Source organism: Hypanus sabinus, unplaced genomic scaffold (genome assembly GCF_030144855.1).
Source record: "Hypanus sabinus isolate sHypSab1 unplaced genomic scaffold, sHypSab1.hap1 scaffold_2570, whole genome shotgun sequence".
NCBI classification, from domain to species: Eukaryota; Metazoa; Chordata; class Chondrichthyes; order Myliobatiformes; family Dasyatidae; genus Hypanus; species Hypanus sabinus.
In genome coordinates, this window is record NW_026780697.1 from 1 (window position 1) to 27,069 (window position 27,069).

Below are 27,069 nucleotides of genomic sequence, written 5' to 3' on the forward strand. Positions count from 1 at the left end.
CACACAAGCGCATGCGACTGTTGCTTGTTAGAAACTATTTGGCAACAGTCTCCTGTCCCCATTAAGTGGCATAGTGCCCCAGATAAACAAAGGGAATATCAGCCATTTTCTTGATTAGTTTTTGTTAAGTATTGTCCCAAATAAGTGGCTGCCCCAATTAACAATGGCACATTCAACTAGAATCCATGTACTCATGGTTTATACAAGAATCTATAATGCAAATTATGAATGTAAGAAACAGGATTCTTAGGAGGCTATTTGTTCTTTTGAACCATTCTGCCATTCATTGATTTTTTTGCTGATCATCTACAGCAGTGTTTTGTTTCTGCATAATCTTCATGTTCTTCAGTTTCATTAAAATATATTCCGTCTCAATTCTGCATGCTTAATAAGCCTCCATAGAATGGAATGTAGAGAATTCCTAAGATTTATCATTCTCTGGCTTATTCTCATACTGAGAGAGCCAGTTCTAGACTCCTGCAACTAGAACTGCAAGAATTTTGCAAACTTCAAAGAGATGAGAGGCATTGATCGTGTGGCTAGTCAGAGGCCTTTTCCCAGGGCTAAATGGCTAACGTGAGGAGGCATAGCTTTAAGGTGCGTGGAAATGGGTACTGAGGTGATGCCAGGGGCAAGTTTTTCACACAAAGGGTGGTGAATGCTTGGAATGCACTGCAGGTTGCAGTGGTGGAAGTGGATACAATAGGGTCTTTTAAGAGCTTCTTAGATAGGTACATGAAGCTTAGAAAACTATAGGGCTATGCACTAGGGAAATTCTAGGCATTCTCTAGTGTAGGTTACATGGTCAACACAACATTGTGGGCCAAAGGGCCTATAATGTACCATAACTTCCTATCACCTCTCATTTGTCTATACTCTGGAGAATATCGGTACAGTCTCATCAATCTGTCCTTATACACCAAACATAGCAGATGTCCAGTGAATATTGCTGAGTTCTATCTACTAATTGTTTTTCCTGGTAGATAGACCAAACTGACACAACTCTCCAGGTGTGCTCTCACAAAGGACTTGTAGAACTTCAATAAGATATCTGAGCTCAAGAATTATTTGCACTTCTCGTATAGCTACAGAAACTGCATACTTACATAAGAATACCGTGAGCTCTTTCCAATAGCTTAGTGCTAGCAGAACTGAGAAAAATCCCCTCATCTTCAATCAAGGAATGGCCACTGGTGATCCTTGAAGTCTGGACACTTGCTCTGCCATTCCAGTTTATTCCCTGCAGGTCACTATTTAAAACAAAGAGAAGAATGTTATTGTTAAAAATAAGAAAGCCAATGAAAGTTCAGATCCAAAAAAAAGGAAGCAATGGTACAACACAGCAGGCACATCAGCATCAGAAAGACCAAAAGCAAAATAACAAATGAGAAAATCTGCAGATCCAAGCAACACACTAAATACTGGAGGAACTCAACAGGCCAGGCAACATCTAGGGAAAAAAGTACAATCAACATTTTGGGCTGAGACCCTTCAGCAGGACAACATTGACTCATCACCCTTTTTCAGGATCTAAACAAAGGTTTTACATAAGATGTAACTGTACTCATTTCAAATAATACATCTGAAATGTGATACTTCCAAAAAGTCCGACAGCATCTTAAACTTGACTTTGGGACTATTTCATCAATATTGTAATGGAAACTGATTAACATCAGTCGTTGGCTTTGTTTTTCTCCTTACAAAAGCTAGCTATTTACTGAGTATTTCCAACATGTTCCTGTGTTTATTTTATTCTGATCTGTTCATTTTGTCTCAACTGTAAAAGTATGATTACTCCATTTCAGGCAATAACACCTAAAAACCTGAGACTTTATGCCTGATCTACTGAAATGCAGCAGAGACTGATCCATATCCTGTCAATTCTAATAAACATTTCTCAGCTTTATCAATCATTCCTCAAAAAAAAATCAAACTGAATTAATCCTGGAACAATTCTAACTGTAAGCACACCATGCATATTGAGGCAGTACCAAAGCCGTACCAAGGCTTCTGACCTCTTAAATGAAAGTGAAATACGTAAAATTGAATCTGTCAAATACACATATTTAAATAGGATTCGTCACATCCTCAACAAAAATGTAGAGACACAATGGAAAGTGCTCTATCAAAAACCTTACACTGCAAGGTTAACACTGAAAATAGGAAATCGATAGAACCAAAAGCTGAAATGTAAATTAGAAAAAAACCCATCAAACTTATCATGAATGAAAACAGATATGCAATGTGAGAAAGGATTAAAGTTTCATATTTCTTAAAATCAGGTTCCCAAAGTTAATAGGATAGTAAGAGTGAGGTGAAGCCCCATTACTGTTGGAGATCCAAGCTAGATCCTCGTGAACCACACTCTGGGTTAACTTCTGAACATGCAGGCAGAGAATACCAGAATGCAGGAGCTCAACAGTAGGTCTGACATTACTTCCCCATCATCCCCACTGTACAGAATTTGTACTTACCCACACCAGAAATGTGAGATTAAGAAACCGTGCAAAAGGAGCAAACAATACTAAATTAGAAGCAGATGGACAGTAAACATTAATAAATTAAGAACTTAAACTGGGAAGGAAAGGGAAAAATGGAGTCAGAGAAGCAGGGAACAATTGTCATGGTTGGGTTAGGCCGAAGGGCCTGTCATCATGCTGGACCACTCAATGACTATGGAAAGGAAGACCATGATAAAAACTACGCTATCCGCAGTGCTAACAGTTTAGCAGGAGCACCTTCCCACAACTCTATCAGTACTCCAACCTTCTGTCCTCAATTTTGTCGAGATCAATGACAAAAAAGTTACATTAATGTTGTTAAGTAAGATAAAATTTGTTCCCAAGCCTCCAACAAGCCAAAGATTTTCTCAAACAGGAGCAGCGTTAAAGACGACAGGTTCATGTAGAGTAGTGGTCACCAACATTTTTTTAAGCCCAAGATCCCCTACCTTGGCCATGGTCAAAGGCGAGATCGACCCCCAGATCGATTAGTTACACGCATGCGCAGAAGAGACCGGAAGTAAAACCCCGCAACCCAGAAGTAGAAATAATGTATAAACACCAGGGGTACAGACCCTTTTTGCACCTCGGACCAGTTTAATATTGACAATATTTTTGCCAATTGGCTGATCGGGGGGGTGTTGTTAAACATGACGGGAATACAGTACAGCGATACTCGAAGCAGGATACTTATGCCCAGTCTATTCTGCAACGTAGTTTTAGCGGCTCTCGGCACTTAGCCTCTGTCCCACTTGCCAACGTTTTTTCTGCTCAAAAAAACTCAGCGTGTTTGTCTTTAAGTGTGGGGTGCTTGGACTCAGGGTACCGAAGCAGCTTTGAGGGCTTCATTGTCTCATTAGACAGCCTTCGCCCGCCGCCAGACACCTTGGCCTGGTGCAGCTGGTCATGGGTGGGATGAGAGGTCAAGGTCAGGGCTGAAGGTCCCCATACCAGGGCCACGGTGGTTCCAGTCCAGAGAGAGCTACCAAGCGAGAAGTGCGACAGGGCGCCCACCCACCCCCCTTTTAGGGTCTATCGGCCGACAAAAGTTTGTTTCAGTAGATCGCAGCAAGGTTGCTGCTCTGATACTTACGGAACCCTGAGACCGAATTAGATCGTCTGCGAATGTCCACGAACATTCGGTGTAGTGAACAGGTTTAGAGGCGGCGCCATCTGTCCACACCAGGCCAGTAGCAACTGCACTTCCCGCCGGCCGCGCTCTGGGCCAGTAGCAACGGCACTTCCCGCCGGCCGCGCTCCGGGCCAGAAGCAACGGAAGCTCCCGCCAGCCGCGCTCCGGGCCAGTAGCATCGGAAGTTCCCGCCGGCCGCGCCCCGGGCCAATAGTATCGGAAGTTCCCGCCGGCCGCGCTCCAGGCCAGTAGCACCGGAAGTTCCCGCCGGCCGCGCCCCGGGCCAGTAGCAACGGAAGCTCCCGCCGGCCGCGCTCCGGGCCAGTAGCATCGGAAGTTCCCGCCGGCTGCCCGAGGCGAACCAGTGATCCCTGGCGCGAGGGTATCACCACGTTTAGGCGATTGATGACCTTGCGTGGGTTCAAGTTCAACAGTGGGCGAGACAGGGAATGAGGAAAGGTTGGGGACCACTGAACTACTTTGTGTAAACACAAAGTACACTGCAGATGCTGTGGTCAAATCAACACGTACAAACAAGCTGGAGGAACTCAGCAGTCAGCAGGTTGACTGCTCATTTCAACGGATGCTGCCCGACCTGCTGAGTTCATCCAGCTTGTTTGTATGTGTTGAATTACACTGTGTAGTGCGGGGAGCTACAAGCATGCACACTGAGCAGCAAGAACGGAACTGAAACCCCGCAACCCGGAAACAATCTCTCAACAGTATTTGTGTATTTATTTTTGATTTTTTTTTCGGGATCTACTGTGGAAGTCTCAAAGATCGACCAGTCGATCGCGATCGATGGGTTGGCAACCACTAATGTAGAGGATTCCAAGGCTCAGACATGGCCATCAATGGCATTGTAATGAATACCGGGGATGTGTCAAAGTCAGAATCCAGAAATGGAGGAGCACTGAGATTGGAGATATGGAGGTTACCAAGATAAATAGGCACTTTGGACTGCAGGAGGTGGGGGGTTGGTGGCAGAGAAGAGATTTTAAAAAGTGAGTAAGAACTTACTAATTTTAAGAATGTCATGGGTGAATAAGCATGATCAATTATCATTTAAACAGTGAACAACAAAGTACAACTATTCCTTTGTAGGAGCAAACCAACAGATCACACAGAGCTGGTGTTCAAGCTAACAGGCGATTTATTAAAGCCAAAGCTGGTCTATCTGAGTACCAATGTGCTACATCTTTTACATTCTCAATTGACGAGATTACCAGTAAAATTTCATTTTGATAACAGGATGGCAGCTACAGGAAGATTTAAGTAACAGACTAGGTCCTGATTACAGGATAAAATGATTATCCACAGGCCTAAACAGCAAATTGTATTCTCTGTTACAATAATGGGTGCATGCTTTAACACAATTTGTAAAATTCAGACATTGCCTCTGATGCATTTGTCTGTGATTCCTTGTTATCATATTAGCACAATCCACATCTCTACTTAGTAGCTATTAACCCTCACTATTCTTTCCCCTACAACATCTTGGCAATGCAAACTTAATTCCCAATCTGAACACAAAATGAAAGGTTTCTCATAGCTATAATAACTAGAAGAGAAGAACTCAGGACTGTTGTTATTAGTGTGCTGGCAATCCCATACATTCAGAATGAAGTCACACAGGAAGCAGCTGTAGATTTTATAAGGTTACTAAGCAACTAAAAGGATGCACAATAAATTGAATATCTATATCTTCACCAAACTCATTATGAACTCATTTCAGAGACGAATTAGCAATGCAATGAGATCAGTTTACACTTTGGCAATCTATCTTCACATTAACTCCACAGCCATTTATTTTTACCACTCACAAATGCACAGTATCTGCACTATCATACAAAGTAAATTAACCTGAAATCTGTTTTAACTTCTGGTTTTGTTGCAGAATCACTGATAGAAGTGGTTTGTGGCCATGGTACAGTACAAAGCATAAAATTACCAGGGTATAGAAACAAATAAATGGCACAAAATGAGGAATGACAAGATAGTTTTCACCTACTGATCAGAAATCTGATAGAAGGGAAGTAGCTGCCCCTAAAATGTTGAGCGTGTCCCCTCAGGCAACTGTGCCTCTCCCCAGTGATAGTAATGTGCTGACAGAAAGGGTCCTTAATGATGGGTGGCACCTTTTTGAGACATTGACTATTGAAGATGTCCTTGATAGTGGGGAGGGTTATGCCTGTGATGGAGCTGACTGAGTCTACAACCTTCTGAAACCTCTTGTGATCCCATGCATTGGAGACTCCATACCAAGTTGTGATGCAACCAGCTAGAATGCTCGCCACCATAAATCTTTAGAAATTTGCCCAGGGTAGATGCTCTGAGATGGTGATGTCCAGGAACGTGAAGCTATTCACCCTTTCAACCACTTACCCCTCGGTGAAGGCTGGTGTGTGTTCTCCTGAAGTCCACATCAATTCCTTGATCTTGTTGCCACCAAGGTTATTGTTTGACACCACTCAAATAGCCAATCCATCTCACTACTGTGTGTTGACTAGTCATCTAGATTCTGACAACAGTGCTATTCTTATCGATGGTGCTTAGTCATACAGCCATGAGTACAAAGAGAGAACAGTAGGCTAAGGACACAGCTTTGAGGTGAAGCTGAGTCGACTGTCAGGAAGGAGAACTCAAATTTTCTAGATAGCTACTGCAGACTAAACTTTGCAGCTACAAGATTGGCTTAGTGTTTTTTCCACATAACCTTGCATTTAAAAATGAATCTAATCTGCATTGTTATAACTGGCCGATTTAGTGAAATTAAATGAAAGATGGGAAATATTTAGCTGTAGTTGATACAAAGGCAATTGAATCCATGCTAAAATTCAGCTAAAATGCATTAATAAAATATACCAATAATGTCAACTTCCCAGATAAGCTGTGATAACATCTCATTCTCATGCCTTTAATACAGACTGCATTTGAAAGTATGCACAGTCATTCACTTTGTTACTGAGCACTGCATTCATTCTCCGTTAACGTGTGTAAAAAGCCAGAGGCCAGGTTAGCTCTACATTAATCCTCAGCTGGGGCAGTAACTGGCCTCATTGCCCCTTTTGAGAAAGGAGAGGACAAAATAGATCAGCACAACAAATGTCTTCCTGATTTGTGACATGTTGGAAGATACTAGTTACTACTAGTCTTACTTTAGTAATGAGGTAGACTAAATGTAAATATAGGAAAGCAGTTTTTAAACTGCCTGTATCCAAAAAAAAGAAAATATGTTGCTAGATATTTTAAAAGACAGTCACACTGGGATGTCACCAATTGTCAAATGGCTCATTAATTCTCAAGGCTGAGTGCTGCATAAAAATGGGGACATGAAGAAACAAGTTCTAAATTTACAGATGTAATATGCTGTAAGGTTTCACTGCTAATGTAATGGCTTCTCTGCAATGTTCCACTGCTGAGGCAATGGTTTATCTGTAGAGCAACATTTGGGTTATGACTAGAGATAACAGGGCATGCTAGCCAATAAGTGGGATGTTGTTCTTTCTTGTGGGTCTGGGAGCCGGGAATTCGTGATCTTTTGCAGAGGAGAGATGAGGAGAGAAGACACGAATGGAGGGAGTTGGTAGACCTCAGACAGAGTGGACTTGAAGCGAGGGTCCGAAGGTCAGCGACGATCGGAGGAGGTCGATGGTGGACGAACAGCCTTATCAGTGAGCTCCAACATTGTGCCTTAGACTGTTTCATGAGAATGGGCCCTTTTTCTTTTTTGTTTTCTTTACTAACCATACGGTCAAATTAAGAATTATAAAGCTCAATCATTTAATCGTATATTGTGTACTGTTTGTTATTTCGTGGTACTGATTTTTAACAGGGGATGTACTGCGAAGCATCCACCCAAACGAGATTTCTTAAGTTTGGCCGGGCCAGGAGGCTACCATCCCCTACATTAAGCTGCTTGCTGAAGCGAGAGTTACACAGATGACAAAATTTGGAAGCATTATGGACTGTGAGGAAAATATAAATACTGACAGACATATGGTAGATGAAGAGTAATGCAGAAAAATGAGGTAATGCAGTTTGTGAGAAGTAATCATGGGACTCATGGCCTCATTTAGCAATATAACTTGACTATTCTATGATATCAAGACCCATTACAAACTATTGTGGTTTTGGAAATGTAGTGAAGGAGGAGAAAGTATGGTACAGAATAAACTTTTTCTTAAAAAAAGGATTGATGAGTCTAAATCAGTTTGGCTTTTAAAATACCAGATGATAGATAGCTGAACCAAACCAATGAACTTGCCTGGCCCTCAAAGCCAAAACTCAGTTGAGCCAATTAAAAGTTTAATAACTTTCTATAAAAGAAAATTCTGAGCTAAGTGTGTGTATTTTTGATTAAGAGATATACACACTGACAAGGAATTTTTTAATCTCTAAATTTCTTTCATATTCAAATACTTCTAATATTGATTTTTTAAAATAATTACTCAAGAGGCATGGGCTTAAGGCTGCACGTGCACTTAATTGCCCATCCCTAGTTGCCATTGAGACAGTGGTGCCTTCTTGAACTGCTGCAGTACTTGAAATGTGGGTATACTCTCACTGAGAGAGAGAGCGCTCCAAGATTTTTACTCCAGTGATGGTGAATGGCTGTGGTGTTCCCATGCTTTTGCTGCCCTTGCCCAACCAGTAGCCTTAATATAGGTTGTGCATTTGGTAGACTCGGCAATTGTTGCAGTGCATTTTATAAATAGTACAAATTGCTGGTACTGTGTGTGGATGGAGGGGACGGGGTGCCCTACTAAGCAGGCCATTTCGTCCAGTGTGTGAGCTTCTTCAGTGTTTGGAAGCTTTACTCATCTGGACAAACAAAGCGTATTCCATTGCAGTCCTGACCTGAACCTTATAAATGGTGGTCAGGATCTAGGGTCAGGTGAGTTACTAGCTGCAGGTTTCTGAACCGTTGACCAGCTCTTGTAGGCACCGAGTTTCTGGCTACTTGAGTTCATTTTCAGGTCAAAGTAACCTCAAGGTATTGATTATAGGGGGATTCAGTGATTGTAAAGATATTGAATGTCTGTATTTTCCCTTGTTGGGTATCATCATCAACTTGCATTTCTATGGAACAAATCTTACTTGCCACCTATCAGACCCAGCCTCACTATTGTTCAGGTCTTGCTGCATTTGATGTAGATTTCCTCATTGTCTGGAGTCAGCAATGATACTGAAAATTGTGCAGTCATCAGCGAACATCCCTACATCTGACCTTGTGACTAAAAGTGGGTCATTGGTGAAGCAGCAGAAATTGATTGGGCCTAGGATACATCACCGAGGAAATCCAGCACTGTTGTCCTGTGACCGAGATGACTGACCTCCAATCACCACAACCATCTTTCTTTGTGCTGGGTACAATTCCAAACAGCAGTGGGTTTTAAAGCCGGTTCCCATTTTTGGTGTTAAACTTAAATCTTCTACCTTAACTCACTGCTTTGAACTACTCTGATCTTGTTTATCTACCTCCTGCTCTAGACCACTTATGATTAACAAGCATTCACCATCCCCTCAATTTCACTTGGTCTTCACTCTATCACAGATGTTCTTTTTGTTCTCTCCACCCTTACTGTTTCTCTGGTGCTTCAAACAGGTCTGATGAAGGGACATAAACTGAAATCTGAGATTTTTCACTCCTGACCTACTGAAAATTTGCAGCATTCTCTATTTTATTACAATCCAATATTTTAGTGTAAAGGCATCAAGTTTTCCCTAAAGTACTTGCAAGACACAATATTAGTTAAAAGTTGGATGACATTTCAAAGCTCTTGACATTTATCCACATTTACTACACAGTAGCACAGTACCACCAATAGGGGTTCGACTCCCCCGTTGTCCATGAGCATGTAGGTTTCCTCCTTGTGCTCTGGTTTCCTTCCGCATTTCAAAGAGATACAGTTAGGGTCTGTTTGTTGTGGGCTTGCAGTTTTGGCACTGGACTAAGAGATCAAGGAGTGCAAGACTCCCCATCTCCATTCTAACACCTTTCTACAGGAACACCATCGAGTGTCCTGTCTGATTGCATTATTCTGTGGTATTGAAGCTGCAAGGCACTGGACCACAAGGCCCTACAAAGGGCCGTAAAAACTGCCAAGAGAATCACCAGGGTCTCCCTGTCCACATTTGTGACATTTATCAGAAGTGTTGCAGATGAAGGATCCAAAGCATCGTTGAGGATCCCTACCACCCATCCCACAATCTCTTTGACCCACTACCATCAGGGAGGAGGTACAGGACCATCAGGGCTTGTACTGTCAGCTTCTTCCCTCAGGCTGTGAGACCAAGGAATACCCTACCACCACCGAGATCTCGTCACTAGGAATTGGGCTGTTTACTGTTTACTTGTGCTGCACTTTACTAAATGCATTGGGAATTATATTTTATAAGCCTATTTATAGTATAATGTTTTTGGTTTATGTGTTGTGTGTGTTATATGTTGTGTGCTTGCGCCATGGTCTGGAGGAACGTCATTTTGTTTGGCTGTATATATGTAGTCAGATGACGATGAAATTGAATTTAAAGCATGGCCACACTGCATCCCACAATGCCCCTAGCATAATCCTCATTGATTTGATACAAACTATGCATTTCACTGTACCTTTTCATATTCATGTGACAAATAAAGCTAATCTTTAAAATCTTTACACATGCAGTTTAATAAGTAGACATGCTTCATTATGGCTATTCTGGATTTAGTCTTGTGTAATGAACAGGATTTGATAAGCGTTCTTGAAGTAAAGGAGCCATTAGGAGGTAGTGACCATAATATGATAAGTTTTTATCTGCAATTTGAAAAGGATAAGGGCAGATTGGAGGAGTCACTGTTGCAGTTGAACAGCGGAGACTATGGAGCCATGAGGGAGGAGTTGGCCAAAGTTAACTGGACGGATATCCTAGCAGAAAAGACAGTGGAACAGCAATGGCAGGTATTCTTGGGAATAATGCACAAGGTGCAAAATCAGTTCATCCACCGGAGAAGGAAGGATTCAGAATTCAAAGGGGGGAAAGGGGCCACAGTGGTTGACAAAGGAAGTCAGAGATTGCATAGCATTAAAAAAAGGAAATATGACAGAGCTAAGGTGAGTGGGAGGACAGATGATTGAAAAATTTTTAAGGAACAACAGAACTTAACTAAAAAGGCAATACGGGGAGAAAAAATGAGGTACGAACGCAATCTAGCCAGGAATATAAAGGAGTATAGCTAAAGCTTTTTTAGGTATGTGAAGAGAAAGAAGATAGTTAAGAACAATGTTGGGCCCTTGAAGAATGAATTGGGTGAAATTGTTATGGGAAACAGAGAAATGGCAGAAGAATTTAATAAGTACTTTAGATCTGTCTTCACTAGGGAAGATACAAGCAATCTCCCGGATGTATGGATGGGCCAAGGACATAGGGTAACAGAGGAAATGAAACAGATTGACATTAGGAAGGAAACAGTGATGAGTAGACTGATGGGACTGAAGGCTGACAAATCCCCAGATCTAGATGGTCTGCATCCTAGGGTACTAAAGGAGGTGGCCCTGGAAATTGCAGATGCATTGGTAATCATTTTCCAATGTTCTTTAGACTCGGGTTCAGTTCCTGAGGATTGGAGAATAGCTAATGTTATCCCACTTTTTAAGAAAGGAGGGAGGGAGAAAACAGAGAACTATTGTCCTGTCAGCCTAACATCAGTAGTAGGGGAAGATGCTAGAGTCCATTATTAAAGATGAAATAGTGGCATATCTAGATAGCAGTGATAGGATTGGGCCGAGCCAGCATGGATTTACCATGGATTTATCATGCTTGACTAATCTATTGGAGTTTTTCGAGGATGTAACCAGGAAGTTAGACGGGGGAGATCCAGTGGATGTAGTATACCTCGATTTTCAGAAGGTATCTGATAAGGTCCCACATAGGAAATTGATGGGTAAAATCAGAGCTCATGGCATTGGGGGAAGACATTGACATGGATAGAAAACTGGTAGACAGATAGAAAGCAAAGGGTAACTGTGAATGGGTGTTTCTCAGAATGGCAGGTGGTGACTAGTGGGATGCCACAGGGCTCAGTATTGGGACCACAGCCGTTTACGATTTACATCAATGATTTAGATGAAGGCATTGAGAATAACATCAGCAAGTTTGCTGATGATACTAAGCTGGGTGGCAGTGTGACATGTGATGAGGATGTTAGGAGAATTCAGGGTGACTTGTATAACCCCCTGGGTCGCCTCAGGCTCGCTCAGCTCGTTCTCGTCTAGGGGGAGCAGCCTTCGGCCCCGCCAAACTGGGTAATCAGCTGGTGTGGATGCTGTGTGAGGTCCCTGCCTCACCCAAAAACAGACAGTACACCATATGCGATTAAGTGAGTACAATTTATAAAGGTTACTATAACTAAGTGATTAATAACGATACAGTATATATGAAGAGAAAATTAAAGAAAAGGCGCCAAACTTATCAAAGTCCAAACCACTTCGTGCACAGCCGTTGGAGCTCAATTTCTGAAGTCTTCTGGCCACCATTCGATCCCCTCCGAACTCCTCGACTCGCAGCTCAGGACCCTCCGAACTCCTCGGACTCTCCAAACAGCTCAGGACCCTCCGAGTAGTCAACCAAGCACATCTAGCTTCATCCCCCCCCCCCTCCTCGGAGAATCTCCCGGCCTCGGAACCCCCTTTGGGGTCCGATCCTCGCCCAGCTTAGAGCATTGCGTCCTCTCTCTCGACCCCCTCGCGCCGATCTGCCCAAAAGCCCGTCAACAAAAGCTTACAGACTCAGAAGAAAGAACATTAATCCCCATTTGGTTTACAAAGGAATACCATTCTCGTTATCAGTAAATTAGCATTCCTGCTAGTTAACAAAAAAGAAGAAACCCTCTTGACACTTGGATAGGCTGAGTGAGTGGGCAGATACTTGGCAGATGACATTTAATGTGAATAAGTGTGAGGTTATCCACTTTGGGAGTAAGAACAGGAAGGCAGATTATTATCTGAACGGTGTAGAGTTAGGTAAGGGAGAAATACAAAGAGATCTAGGAGTCCTTGTTCATCAGTCACTGAAGGTGAATGAGCAAGTGCAGCAGGCAGGGAAGAAGGCTAATGGAATGTTGGCCTTTATTACAAAGGGAATTGAGTACAAGAGCAAGGAAATCCTTTTGCATTTGTACAGGGCCCTGGTGAGACCACACCTGGAGTACTGTGTGCAGCTGTGGTCTCCAGGGTTAAGGAAGGACATCCTGGCTATAGAGGAAGTGCAGCCTAGATTCACAAGGTTAATTCCTGGGATGTCCAGACTGTTTTACGCAGGGAGGTTAGAGAGACTGGGCTTGTACATGCTGGAATTAAGGAGATTGAGAGGGGATCTGATTGCAACTTATAAGATTATTAAGGGATTGGACAAGATAGAGGCAGAAAATATGTTCCAGATGCTGGGAGAGTCCAGTACCAGAGGGCATGGTTTGAGAATAAGGGGTAGGTCATTTAGGACAGAGTTAAGGAAAAACTTCTTCTCCCAGAGAGTTGTGGGGGTCTGGAAGGCACTGCCTCAGAAGGCAGTGGAGGCCAATTCTCTGGATGCTTTCAAGAAGGAGCTAGATAGGTATCTTATGGATAGGGGAATCAAGGGATCTGGGGACAAGGCAGGAACCGGGTATTGATAGTAGATGATCAGCCATGATCTCAGAATGGCGGTGCAGGCTCGAAGGGCCGAATAGTCTACTTTTGCACCCATTGTCTATTATTTTTAATTAAAGCCTATGATGAAATATTCCAAACTTGCTTCTTTCCAAGAATTCCTGTTATATGTGTACTTTATAAAGAAATCCACAAAGGTAGAATGGAATAACTTTCACTGTATATCAATGAAGATAAAAACTAATTCAAACTTGCAGTGGATTATGATGAATTAGTCATATGTTTTTCCTTAATCCATCTCTAAGTGTGTTTATGAGAACGCACAGTACTACCATTAACTATATTATTAGATATTGCAGGGCAAAATAATGCAGGTATTGCAAAGCTCAAAATCCAGTGCTGATTTGCAGAATCTTCTGCTCATAATTTACAAAACTAATTAGTTTCATCAAGGGAAATCTCTAGAGCCAATCGATTGCTAAAGGTCCAATCCAAATCAGCCCTTTTTTTTCCAAGATACTAACAGATGCATTGCATATTTCTAGCATTTCCTGCTTTTACCATCCAGCACTAATAGCATTCAGATGTGTATACAATATATGGTCACATACACGAAACACCATCACAATTTTGAATTCAATTCTGATTCAAGTGGAGTACGAACAACAGCAAACTCTTCTCTTCTCATAAGTATTTCTGGCCTCTAAGCCACTTCTTAAAGTACAAGTATTGCAATTATATACAGTTTAAAAAGGAAATGAACACACAAGTTATCATTCTCACCGAGTTGTGAATTCCGAATTAACCAAAATGAAGAATATTCTTAATGTCAACATAAACATTGATCAGATACAAGTTAGAATGCAAAAGCTGCTCAAGCACATTTCACACTTCCAAATGAGGGGAGGAACCTTCAACTCTTGAAGCCAAACTCACTTGGGAAGCAAAATTATTTGTACTGTTCCTCTCAGCATGCCACCCGTCACAAATTTAATTTAAATTAGTGACCCTCATAATAAGGTTGTAAGTTTGTAGTAGTTTTCACGTATCAAGAAACCACACTTTCAGATTTTACATTCTACAAGATGTCACTCAAATCCTCTCTCTCATTTAGAGAAACAGTTTCTACAACTAAATATGTGAGAAGTATATATGTCTGCAGCAACTTGGATTTTAAAAATGAGAAATAGCTTCTATTTATTAGTATGAAAAACACAGTCATTGATTTAGGTAAATAAAGAAATTCATCCCTACCGTGGGGGTTTGTCATTGATGGTATTTGTTCCTTGCAAATTAGACAATGGTGTTCTGGGGCTTTTTCTTGTAATACCTATTATAAGAAGAAAGTAAGTGCTAAAATATTGGTTAATCAGACAGAAATGACCAACAGTAAAAATGAAGCATGCATTTGTTACAGCATGCTGCAGGCAGATTAACAGTGATAACCTGAATATTTCTTTACTGCAGGCACAATGCAGAACTACTCCACACAAGATGTGAATGAAGAGCAGGGAGTAGTTACAAGCACTTACTACAAAAACAAAGCAAATCAGTTGGTAAATTGCACCCAATTATCAAATTATCCTGTTTCATACTCGATAACAGTGCGACATCCTATTTCCAAGGAAAGGTTAAAATCACAGCCAAAACTTCTAGATCTTCAGTGCCTAACCCACAGGAAGCATTGGATCAAGGCACATAAATAATCTATCATATACAAGTAATGAAGCTACAAGACCAGAAACTAAGACAGTCACAGAATGTTTAGGAAAGATCACAGGACCACCATTGAACATTTGTTCCAATGGAAGAAAGGTTTCCAGAGTAAACAGGAGAAAGCATAATTAACCATATTCTCTCTTCATCTCATCTCAAATTTCAGGCTCTTGCTTGTACTCTACAAGTCTCATTGGATTAAACATAATTGCTCTAAGTGGTTGTCAGAAATAAGCAAGTTATACATAAACTAGCTCAACAATCAATTTAGAGAACAAAGATATAGCATATACTTAATTTATCATTTTAATAAAATTTTTTATCATTCAAATTTTGCTTGATGTTTTGAACTTGCGAGTTTACATAAAGAACTGCTTTGAACCTATTCAACAGCAAAACACTTGAGAAGACCCTAATCTGGCATTCAGCCTCACTTGCATTCAAATTCATGCATGGACAAACTTCTGAGAAACAAATTTCAAATTGGTTGGGTAAAAAAAAATCAAACAGGGATTAAATGTATGGCCACCTATGATTAAAATATAACTCTTTTTTAATACTGAACATTTGCATATCCCTTCCCACTCTTAAGGGAAAGCACATCACTGCTCTTGAGAACCCTTCTCCTTGATCCTCAAGGGATTATAATGTTTCCAGATGACAATTGGGGAAAATTAACTTTCAAGACAGAGTTCTGTACAAATGCGAATTACTTGGCATTAAGTGGAAAATACATAATAGCACAAGATGACTTATCATAATTTCAGGAAATCTTAATTAGATCTTGTCATTAATGTAGCATTCTCACTTTTTTTTGTAATTCCTATTCTATATTTTAAGCTTAAAACAAAATGAATCTTTAGAGCACAAAACTACAACTTTGTGTAAATAAAATGCTTTCCTATGCATCCATTTTTAAAAGCAGAGTTTAGTCATAACAGCTTTCAATGAAACTTGTTTCAAAGTAAAATTTAATTCTAGCCTTGGACCTGCCTCTACAGGAATGGGACACTGCATTTCCAAGCCAATTTATATGGAACACACATTGAAGATGCCTGACCAAAAAAAAGAAAGCTAGACACTAATGTTTGTCATTTCCTCTATGAATATTGCCCTATTCAGTGAGTAGTATTGCTGCTGGTGATGCCTGGTTGGATTAAGAGGACGGTGAGATTAGTAGCACTCGTGCAAAGCGATCCAAGGACATGCAACATGAAAGTTAGTCAACATATAAAGCAGAGCTGGTGAAAAGGACAGACATGATAATGAGGCCAGCAACAATCACTCCAAAGCAAAACCAAAGAACCATGGGATGTATATTCACTCGAATTAAAAATACTTGGCAAAACAACAATATGAGGTTTTATTCACTTGAAATTAATATAATTTTGCAAAGTAACAAACTGTTTCACATTTCATTCTCTGCAAGTCATTCAGAATATAATAAAAGATGAATTCTGTATGCAATGTGCCTCTTTTGTTGAAGTATGGTTTCAACACCACATACATCCCAGAATCCTTTGGTGTCATTTGACTTCAAGTCAGTGGTCTTCATTACCCAGAGTGATCAACTGTGAAACAAGTACTCAGTCGGATCATTTTAAAAACATGGTCCAGCACAGTACTGACCAGCTGAACTGTACATACATACCTTAATTACTCAGTAACATCAATAACAATCTTTTGTATACATTAAATGAATTAATGAAGACCACCCATCCCAAGTGAATGCTCTTGGAATTACATCTCCTGCAGATAAGTGGAATATTTCTGGATTTAGAGCCTTACTGTACTTCTCTTCCTTGCATCTCTGGAGGATCTCTAAACTCCTCTGATGAACTGGGTGATGCAGAAAGCTAAAACTATCGACACTTTTCAAAACCGGGTACGGAACAGCATCATCATGCCCTTGGAAAGCAAAATGAAAACAAAAGGAAAAAAATAAAAGAGATACAAGGTAAAGATATTCATGATAGGAACTTGAAAAGCTGAGAAACAACGACAAGGATCTAAAAACTACGATGACAGTAAAGCACATTTAATCATTAATATCTACTTTGTAGTTAGAGAATGACACTCCTTGACATCTAATTTAGCTTTAATGAGTTAAATCTCTAGTGACTTGGAAAAAAATGTCTACACATTCAAGTAGGATAAAGATGCAAGAGAAAGGCAAAATTTACATTCATATGGTACAGGCTACATCCTTAGAAAATCAGCACTAGGCAATAAAGTAATAGCAGTGAAATGCACTTTGATTTATCTTTAATGTGTTTAAGTAGCACAGAAAAAATCCAGTTTGTGTAGGTATTTCATCACTTTTCATACAGTTTAATAAGTTTTGTTAAATAAATGAAAGCTCTGCAAAACATTTTCAAAAGTCCTTTCTTCACAAGGGAAGCAAAATCACCACCAAATGTTAAATATTAGTACCATAAAGTTTCAATTTTTGCTGTTCCCAGAAATCTTCACCAACAGCTCAGGCAATTTTCAAACACCAGAAACTCAAAACTAAATCTATTCAAATAATCTTTCAATAAACATTTTTCAATAAACATTTTTCAATAAATGGTTCAACCACGTTACATGGTTAGGGTCCAGCATTAATATGCCATTATCCACAACCGAAAAGAATACCAAAACTTATCTGGGTATGGCTTTAAAGGATAACTAATTGGTGAGATTACAAGGCCGGGGCGGGGGGGGGGGGGAAAGAGATAATGCTGGGAACACACTGTGTTCCCAGGTATGAGTTCACATTTTAGGACACAGAAAGAAAGAAATCATCCATGTTCAATAAATATCAGTGACTACCCTATTAAGATCCCCCAATAGGCCACCAAATATAATATTAAATGCATATTAAACTGAGACACTAGCTTTAACTTATTGAAACAGAGTAGTTATTAACAAATGTACAAATCTGTAGTTTTCAAGTGTATCTCAACTTGCTAATATTAAGAAGGGAGAAACTGGAGGAGGTTCTATTAAATGCTGAGGATAGAAAGAGTAGTGTTGTATTTCTGCAGCAGGAATAGGCTTATGCAGAGCAACGCTGTACTAGGCAGAGCAGAGTGCTTGAGCAGCTGGCACAGCATGATGATGCATCTTTCTGCAAAATGAAAGCATCACCCCAGCTTGAGAAAGATGTGCGCTGATTAATTGAGAAGTAGCTTATGGACATAAACCATTATACTAATGCAGATGGGCAGCTATTTGAATTGCACACAAGTTGTCTGAATTGCTGAAATAGGTCAATCACAGATTACAGAACTGGCAGATTTAATGCAGAGTTTGGTGAAAAATATCCCAGAAATACTGCAAGATCAAGATTTCCACCACAAAATCTTTAATCCTGCAAAACATTTTCATTGATTGAGGCCTTAGATTATGTTTAATGTTACAAAAATACATATCATCCACTTTCTGTAAGACAGAATTTTTATTCCAAACCCGCTATTTTATCTTGGCAGCCACCCACTGAACATTATGTGACAGCTTTGTTTCGAAGTGACATTCTAGATTTGGTTGTAGTATCTATGGCATATCATCATCAGGTCAAAAATTGTGTCCTATACACCATCCTATTAATTTTTCTAATCACCACCTGCAGCATCACAACTCCACAGTAAGACCAGAAAATAATAATTTCCATCAGTAAATCAGAGAACTAATCCACAGGCAAGCCATAATATAATGGCAAGTTATAGGTCTCAAAGTCACTAGAATGACAGACTATATTTGGTCAAGAATTCAGATCAGCTATTTAAATATCTGTACTGTTTTGCTTGGCAGTACGATGAATAATCGACAAGTCAATTCCAAAGTACTTGTGTTACTAAGTAAGGGAGCAAAGTCAGAGGAAGTGTCCATTATAATGAAAGGACAGTAACCTTTAGAAAATTGTTCTAATCATCATTTCCTTAGCTGGTTAAAAACTTGAAAATGCACAAGATATTAATTTTAGCTACTATTATGTATTATTATTATTAAATACTTTATTTACAAGCTTGCCATGTAATTTTTTTAAAATGCTATTCTTTTAACAAGTTGTTCAGTTATGGACATGTAACCTTGGTTTATTTGGTTAGCTATCTTGTAACTTATTAGGAAAAATTTGAGAATAACACAGATAAGAAGGGTGCTCGCTTCATTCACTGCTCTGTTTACTCTTTGTTGCAGTGAAGCAGCAACTAAATATCCCTGAGAAAATTAGGATGATGAAAATTCAGCAATCATCATCCAGATTGCAACATGCTAGAATGAATACGTGCTGTCACCAGACATGGCAAGATCAGTGCCTTTCTTTCTGAATTCTTGGCTAAAGTACATTGTCACGTTTGCATGAGTATCCACTTAGAACAGATACCTCCACATCTGTAACAGTCAACCATGCCAGTGTGAAATAAGGAGAAAGATAGTGTGGGGCAAAGTGAAGAATGAAGTTAAATCCTTCTTCTGGAATCAAAACTTAATTATGACATGGCCATTATAAAGACTCAACTGCTGCAAGGGCAGATTTGGCTGCTTGGTGCTCCATGATTAAATGCTTGAAAAGAGGATAGCATGGAGGGTAAAAGAAGTGGGCAGTGGCATTGCTAAGCAAGGATAGTATCACAGACAGAAAAGGGAAGATGTCACGAAGATGCCATCAGTGTGGGTGGAAGTCAGAAACAGGAAGGGAGTGGTCACTCTCCACTCAGTGGCCACATAATTTCGTAAATATATTATTATTATACTCCTCTCCATTGCCCCACTGACTATTTCCAGAATTTTCAGTTTTTATTTCAGATTAACAGCATTTAGTCTTTTACTTTCAGAATATTCTAATAAGCTATGTTGATAAAAAGATTCACTCTTCAGATTTTCAGCTTCTTTTAAAAAATTATAGCACATTGTACAGTACATACACTAATTATTCACTTTAACTCCAGATTTAATAAGAGGGAAATGTAAAATGTCTGCAGCTTTGTGACTAGATTATGAAAGTGCATTAACAACTTTTACATGAGAAGAAGCAGTGTATCACAGGGGAAATTGAACGTCTTCAACGACTATACATTAAATTGGGGGTAAATTCATTAGAATAGAACATTAATAAAATACTGAAAATGCAGCAACTTCCAACACCTCAGTCTGTATTAGCTTAACAGTTGACAGTGCTGCACACAAGGTCAAACATCCCTTACCAGGTTTCTTCTCAACAAAGCGTTTTCCAGCCTCCCGGAAGGCCACAACAGCTCGGAAGTAGGATCTCAGCACCGACCAGCGGAAGACAGCCACTGGGTCAATACCAATCAGACTGCAGATGAAGGCGTTTTTACTGCCTTTCAGAAGTGCAACTATATCAGGTCGCATGTGATCCGTGTTCTTTTCACGAAAGTCCTGTAACAACATAGCTTTATGAAATTTAGGAACTGAACATACATTTATCTTGTAATCCTGAGTGAAATTTATTTTAAAACATTTTTATTTGAAAATAATTAACATTGCAGAACATTAACTCCTCAACGATTTTCAACCACACACAGAAGACAGTTATAGTGCTTCCTATAGCACTTTCCAGGAATACCAAATTCCCAAAGGGAAAATGTCAGCAGAGATTTAAGGTAAAAGAGGAAAGTTTAAAGGAGATTTAAAGAAGTTTTCTTTAACCTCAGAAAGAACGACATCTCTGGAGTGTGCTACCTCAGGAGATGGGGAGGGACATATTATTGCAATGTTTAAGAGGTATTTTAAAAGCACATTAATAGGCTATGAATGGTGAGATACAAACTGCATGCAGACAGGTGGGATTAGTTCACATTAGAATCATGGCTGGAACAGACATTGTGGGCCAAGGGCCTCTTTTTGTGCTGTACCATTCCACGTTCTAAATTCCTATTCATTCAGGGTTAACGGGCACAAAAGAAATAAGAAAATAAGACCATGAAGCATGGGAGTAGAATTAAGCCATTTGACCTAACAAGTCTGCTCTGCCATTCCACCACAACTGATTTATCACCCCTCTCTACCTCATTCTCCATCCTTCTCCTTGGAACCTTAATCAAGAACATATCAACCTCACTTTAAATATACCCAATGACTAGGCTTCCACAGCTGTCTGAGGCAATGGACTCCATAGACTCACCACCCTCTGGCTAAAGAAATTCTTCATCTCTGCTGTAAATAGACGTTCCTCTATTCTGAAGCTGTGCCCTCCAGCCCTAGACTCAGCCATCATAGAAAGCATCCTCTCCACATCCACTCTATCTAAGCCCTTCAAAATTTGACAGGTTATCTATTGTTGAATCTTTCTAACATTCAGTTGGTCATGGATGAGCTCATAACCCATTTCTCAATTTATCTCTCTTGCTTTGGTTTTTATCCCTTAATAACCCTTTATATACAACCTCACCCACTATACATCTAACCCACACCCTCAATGCTCCCTACATTTTGGAGAGAGAACGGGAGTGCAGTTGTGGGGGTTAGGGGATTGGCCCTGACTCTTGGAGTATCAAATTTTTCATGGTGCTCTCAGACCATCCAAAAAATTCAGCACCTCCTATTCCACAGAGGGAGTTAGCATCTTTCTTCTAAGACTTAAACCTAAAGCCCTAATTCCTCTTCCCCTTCCATGGATGCTGCCTTATCTGCTGAAGCTTTGTAACATTTTCTGCTTTTATTTCACAGCTCCAGCAAATTTTTGAATGTAGTTTAATCATGCTTGAGGGAAGGCATCCACTGGATCTGATCTGCTCATTAATTAATCCTTTTGGTCTCCACATTATTATTAGTGTTCCAACCCTTCAAAGTGAATATATCTCACTCAAGCAGATTCCTCTAAGCTGTGCAGATCCGTGCCGGCACACCAACTGAAATGCTCCCAGACACGCAGCCATGGAGCTGGAGTTTTCTTTTATTACATGTTAATATAATTTTGAAAGTATGCTAATATGATTTTGAAATTTATGTTAATAATCATGAAATACTCTAATTGTGTTGATGAATATAATCCATAACTGTTTTCAACATTAAACGTAGTACTTTACTTTGAAACATTTTAGACCTTCAATGTATTTACATTGTCAGTGTTTTAACTTACAACATGGTTACAAATTGTAACAATAAACACAGAATGGAAGTCAGTAGCTCACTGTTAATAAAATGATAATTTTTCACACAGAACCAACCTTGACTTGGTATTTGACCTTCCCTGCATAATGCCTTATGATAAAAGCTTGCTCCATCACTGCTGGGAATTCTATATAGTTGTTGCCCTCATGCTGTCGCTTGAATTTGTCAAGCAGCGTCTGATTTGTCGCCTGTGGGAAACTGAAATAAATGATAAATAATTATATGAAAATCACAGCCAGAAATCAGCATCACTGCTGCTGAATGATCTGTGATTTTGGGAGCCTAGACACATAAATAAACATTAATACATCTGTACTGTGGAAAAGCTTAGCCAATCAAATAGACCTGATCAAAGCCATTTGGACCCTGTGGCTACCTCCGTCCAGCAATTCATCAGCTCCTGCCAGAAATGTACTTGAACACAACAACACAACTGCACTTTTAACATCTGTGCAATCTGTCTGGCCAATGAGCAAACTACAGTATGTCCATCAGCAAACAAATCATTACAACTAATCAAACCTCTGTGCAATTCAAGCTTGCTTTCATCAGACATTATGCAACATGATTACATTCCAACACTAACTCCAATGGATAGGTTATGCCATCCGGATGCCTAACTTTCGTCTCCCAAAACAGATTATTCACTCCTAGTTGAAGGAAGGTCAGTGAGCCCCTGGTAGACAAAAGAAATGCTTCAAAGATAACATCAAAATCAGACTGAATATATTTAACAATTGGGAAGACATCACACTCAACAGATGCACCTAGAGCAAATCTGTTCATAGGGAGCTGTGCTACATGAGAGTGACCTCTGTTGTGCCGCAGAAAACAGGCGGCAGCTGCAAAAGGAGAACTTGGCCAACCAAAAAACCCATCCACTAATCCCAGGCACCAATTACTTGTGTCCACACTGCCTCAGAATATATGGATCTCAGATTGACCTCTGAAGACAAACCCTTAAGAGAACATCTTACTCGACTTGCATTTCCGTGCACTACTACTTTCTGATTCCAGATTTGATTAACGCTATCAATCAAATTGAACCCATTTTATACCATTTAATGATACAAGGCTGATAAAAGACAGTTAACAGGAACCCTGACCATTCCTTCAGAAAAAAAAACACTGCCCAGTCTCATTGCGGATTTAACAAAGAAAATGAGGGAAACACAAACATTCAAAATACTTTTTCAGAATTCGTCAAAATTACATCAAAATATTTCAAATGTTTTGGTATGTGTCAAATGCAGCTATCAATTTGATGGAGGCAGAATAGTACAAATTCACTTGTAGCTTAGCTACTAAACCTGGCGGAACCGTTTCTACTGACAGGAGAAGGGACAAAACCGGGTTACGTGTACCTTAACACAAGTCACTTTGGGCAGTTGGGGCTTATCAGCAGTGATTGGCACTCATTTTGGAGGAGGAAAACTGATTTCAAATCATTGCTGCCTTGCCTGTATACCCACTAACAGGAAGGGCTTCAGGAGTAAACCCCCAAGGAAAAATCCAGAGCTGAAGTCCGTAAGGCAGTCAACACCTGTAACACCACTGGTGCCAAAATGTATCAGTCTCTGCTGTTCCTTTGGACTCATCAGCTACATGGAGAGGGGGAGCCTGCTGCGTGGGCAACAATTTGCCCTCCATAACGTACTGCCCTGGATTCTGTTCTGGCTTGCATACAATAGCTAGGTCACAACATCCCTGGTCCAGCCCAACCAATGGAGGCCCCAAGAGTGCAAAAATTCAACATCTGTACAGAGTGTATCCTGGAGATATGCTGCCACAAAGTTAAGGATGTTTCACCATAATTACGTTTAATGAATCAAACCAGTGTGCAGTTAAAGTTTGTTTTCATCAGCTATTATAGTAGTATCCTGTGACCTCTAGAATTTATTAGTCTCATCTTCAAACTCTAATTTGCTGACTTTATTTTGGAAAGTTGTTCCAACAAGTGTGTGAGCAAACTCTACATGCTTGAAGTGGTGAAATATAAACTAATTAAACAAATAAATACACATAATTAATTACAATAAACAGCTGGTCAGGTGATGTCTTGTAAATGCCAAGTCAAGTCACTTTTTATTGTCATTTCGACCATAACTGCTGGTACAGTACATGGTAAAAATGAGACAACTTTTTTTCAGGACCATGGTGTTAAATGACACAGTACAAAAACTTTACAATAAATAATAAACAAGACAATAGGACAGTAAGGTGTCAGTCCAGGCTCTGGGTATTTAGGAGTCTGATAGCTTGGGGGAAGAAACTGTTACATAGTCTGGTCGTGAGATGCTTTGTGCCTTTTCCCAGATGGCAGGTGGGAGAAGAGTTTGTATGAGGGGTGGATGGGGCCCTTCATAATGTCCCTGATGGCGGGAAGAGAGACCCTGATGATCTTCTCAGCTGACCTCACTATCCACTGCAGGGTCTTGTGATCTGAGATGGTGCAATTTCCAAACCAGGCAGTGATGCAGCTGCTCAGGATGCTCTCAATACAACCCCTGTAGAATGTGATGAGGATGGGGGTTGGGAGATGGACTTCCCTCATTTCGCAAAAAGTAGAGACGCTGCTGGGCTTTCTTTGCTATGGAGCTGGTGTTGAGGGACCAGCTGAGATTCTCCGTCAGGTGAACAGCAAGAAATTTGGTGCTCTTAACGATCTCTACCAAGGAACCGTTGATGTTCAGTGGGGAGTGGTCGCTCCGTGCCCTCCTGAAGTCAACAACCATCTCTTTTGTTTTGTTTACATTCAGAGACAGGTTGTTGGTTCTGCACCGATCCGTTAGCCACCGCACCTCCTCTCTGTAAGCTGGCTCGTCGTTCTTGCTGATGAGACCCACCACGGTCATGTCATCGGCAAACTTGATGATGTGGTTTGAGCTGCGTGTTGCAGCACATGCAAATGCAACGTGGAAATTGGTGGATCCCATCTGCAGCAAGTGCGGGTGGCTCAAGGAAACGTGTTAGTGACTCAAAATTCAAACTTCAAAGTAAATTTATTATCAAAGTACATATATGTTGCCATATACTATCCTGATTTTCTTGCAGGCAATCACAGGACAAAAGAAATACAACAGAATTTATGAAAAACTATACATAAACCAATAAAGACTGACAAATAACCGTGCAAAAGGCGGCAAACTGTGCAAATAATAAAAAATAATACCGAGAACATCAGCTGTAAAGTGTCCCTGAAAGTAACCTCAAGGTCAATTAGCTGGACACTGTATTCCAAAAACTTTGACATTGTTGTTAAGCTGGAAAGGGGGTAGAAAAGACTGACAGAAAACAAAAAGACAGGTGCTAGGGTGATGCACTGGGAATTTTTAGGATCTAGCATCTAAAAACTATGAAGTTCATAATGGAGAATACTGATTTTGGAACAAAATATCAAAACAAGTTTATATTGACTTACAAACAGAATGAAGGTGGCTTAGATAGCTGTGGGACCTCTGGAGAACAAGGCTGGTGAATTAAGAATAAGAAGCAAAAATTTTACAAAAATGTTATATCAATTTTTGCATCGGTCTTCACAACAGAGGACACTGCAAATATCCATTATAGATTAACTAATTTCACATAGTGGAAAGCAACTTCCAAAATCTCTTTCACAAGTGACAGAGTATTTTAGAATCTCACAGGTGGACAAATCACCTGGACCTTGCGGCCTGCACCCAAAAGAAGTAGGTGCAGAGAGTGAAGCCATTGAAGTTCCTTAAAGCTTCCTAAATTTCAGGAGGGTAAAAGATGATTGAAAATAGCCAGAGCACTTCTGTGGTTCTAGAGGGGAGGAAAACTATAGTTAAACATCTATTTTTGGAGGGTGTGCAAGTCAATAATCAAAGAGGAAATGACTCATAATTTAGGAATGCCGAATGCAATCAAGCAGAGTCAACAACATTTTATGTAAAGTAAATAATGCTTGACAAAGTTGTTGGAAAGGATGGGGCAGAGGGGAGTTAATTGGGGGGAAACCTGTAGGTGTAGATTACCAAAAGGCATTTGACAAGGTGCCAGAATGGAGGGTGATACATAAATTGAGTCCATGGTGTTCGAGGGAGAAGGAGTGTGTAAATATGGATTGAAAGCTGACAAAAAATAAAAGCAAAATAACAAAGATAATGGAAAGAAAGAAAACAGAGGAAACAAAAAGTTGAAATTAATGGGTTCTCTTCAGACTTGAAGATTGTAACCAATTTCTACGTGATTAGAAAGTTTCCAGGCAGCTCCTCCAAGTAGTTTGAAGGCAGTACGTAGGCCTTCGTTGCTTACTAAAGTTAAAGAATAGTTTTGTTACACTTACACAGAGTTTTGATGAGCCCACACTAGGAATACTGTGCTTTTTAAGATGCCCCGCTTCCTTATTTACTCCACTCAGAAAGCTGTTAAATCTAGTAACTCTTGGTACTCACTTGCACTCCTCATCCAGTAGATGAAGTAAGCCTGTAGGTTTCTTGCTGATGAGATTTATGCAACCACTGTTGTCAATATAATCAATATTATGCCAACTGATGCCTTCTGCTCTGTACTCCTCCTGCAACACAAAACATTCAGTCTGAATTAGTAAAGTACGGAATCCAAAGTACCAGGAATCTATTAAGGAAAATGCAGGCCATGAAATGATTTTCCATTTCAGTTTTTCTTCCACTGTTTTCTGACACACTTCTTTGATGCAAGATGGACAGGTACCAGTGCTTTCATTTACACCAAGGAACTTGTGGAAATTTCATTTATACTTATATCGATTTGCTTCTCAAAGTGTTAGCCTAAGAGTTTTGGAAAATGCCAATATAATGGAGATGAGAGTGAGAGCAAGAGCACAAAACCAGGTAATATTCTCTGTGATAAGTCACGTGGAAAAGGATCTACAGCATAAGGAGACCATGAAAAGTAAACAATTTAGACATGGGTGGTAACATAAAATAACTTCATCACAGAACCATAGAACAGTACAGGCCCTTCAGCCCTC

At 40.1% G+C, this 27,069-nt stretch overlaps 1 protein-coding gene across 1 annotated transcript; it reads right to left on the reverse strand.

Moving 5' to 3' along the window:
- Positions 1 to 964: 964 nt before the first annotated feature.
- Positions 965 to 26,814, reverse strand: LOC132388037 (unconventional myosin-IXa-like; the record flags this gene model as incomplete). Its single annotated transcript, XM_059960382.1, has 6 exons — positions 965 to 1,250; positions 14,514 to 14,589; positions 16,764 to 16,883; positions 20,165 to 20,360; positions 22,151 to 22,292; positions 26,513 to 26,814. Coding segments are annotated over 6 exons (984 nt in total), but the record flags the coding sequence as incomplete, so codon positions are not given.
- Positions 26,815 to 27,069: the final 255 nt, after the last annotated feature.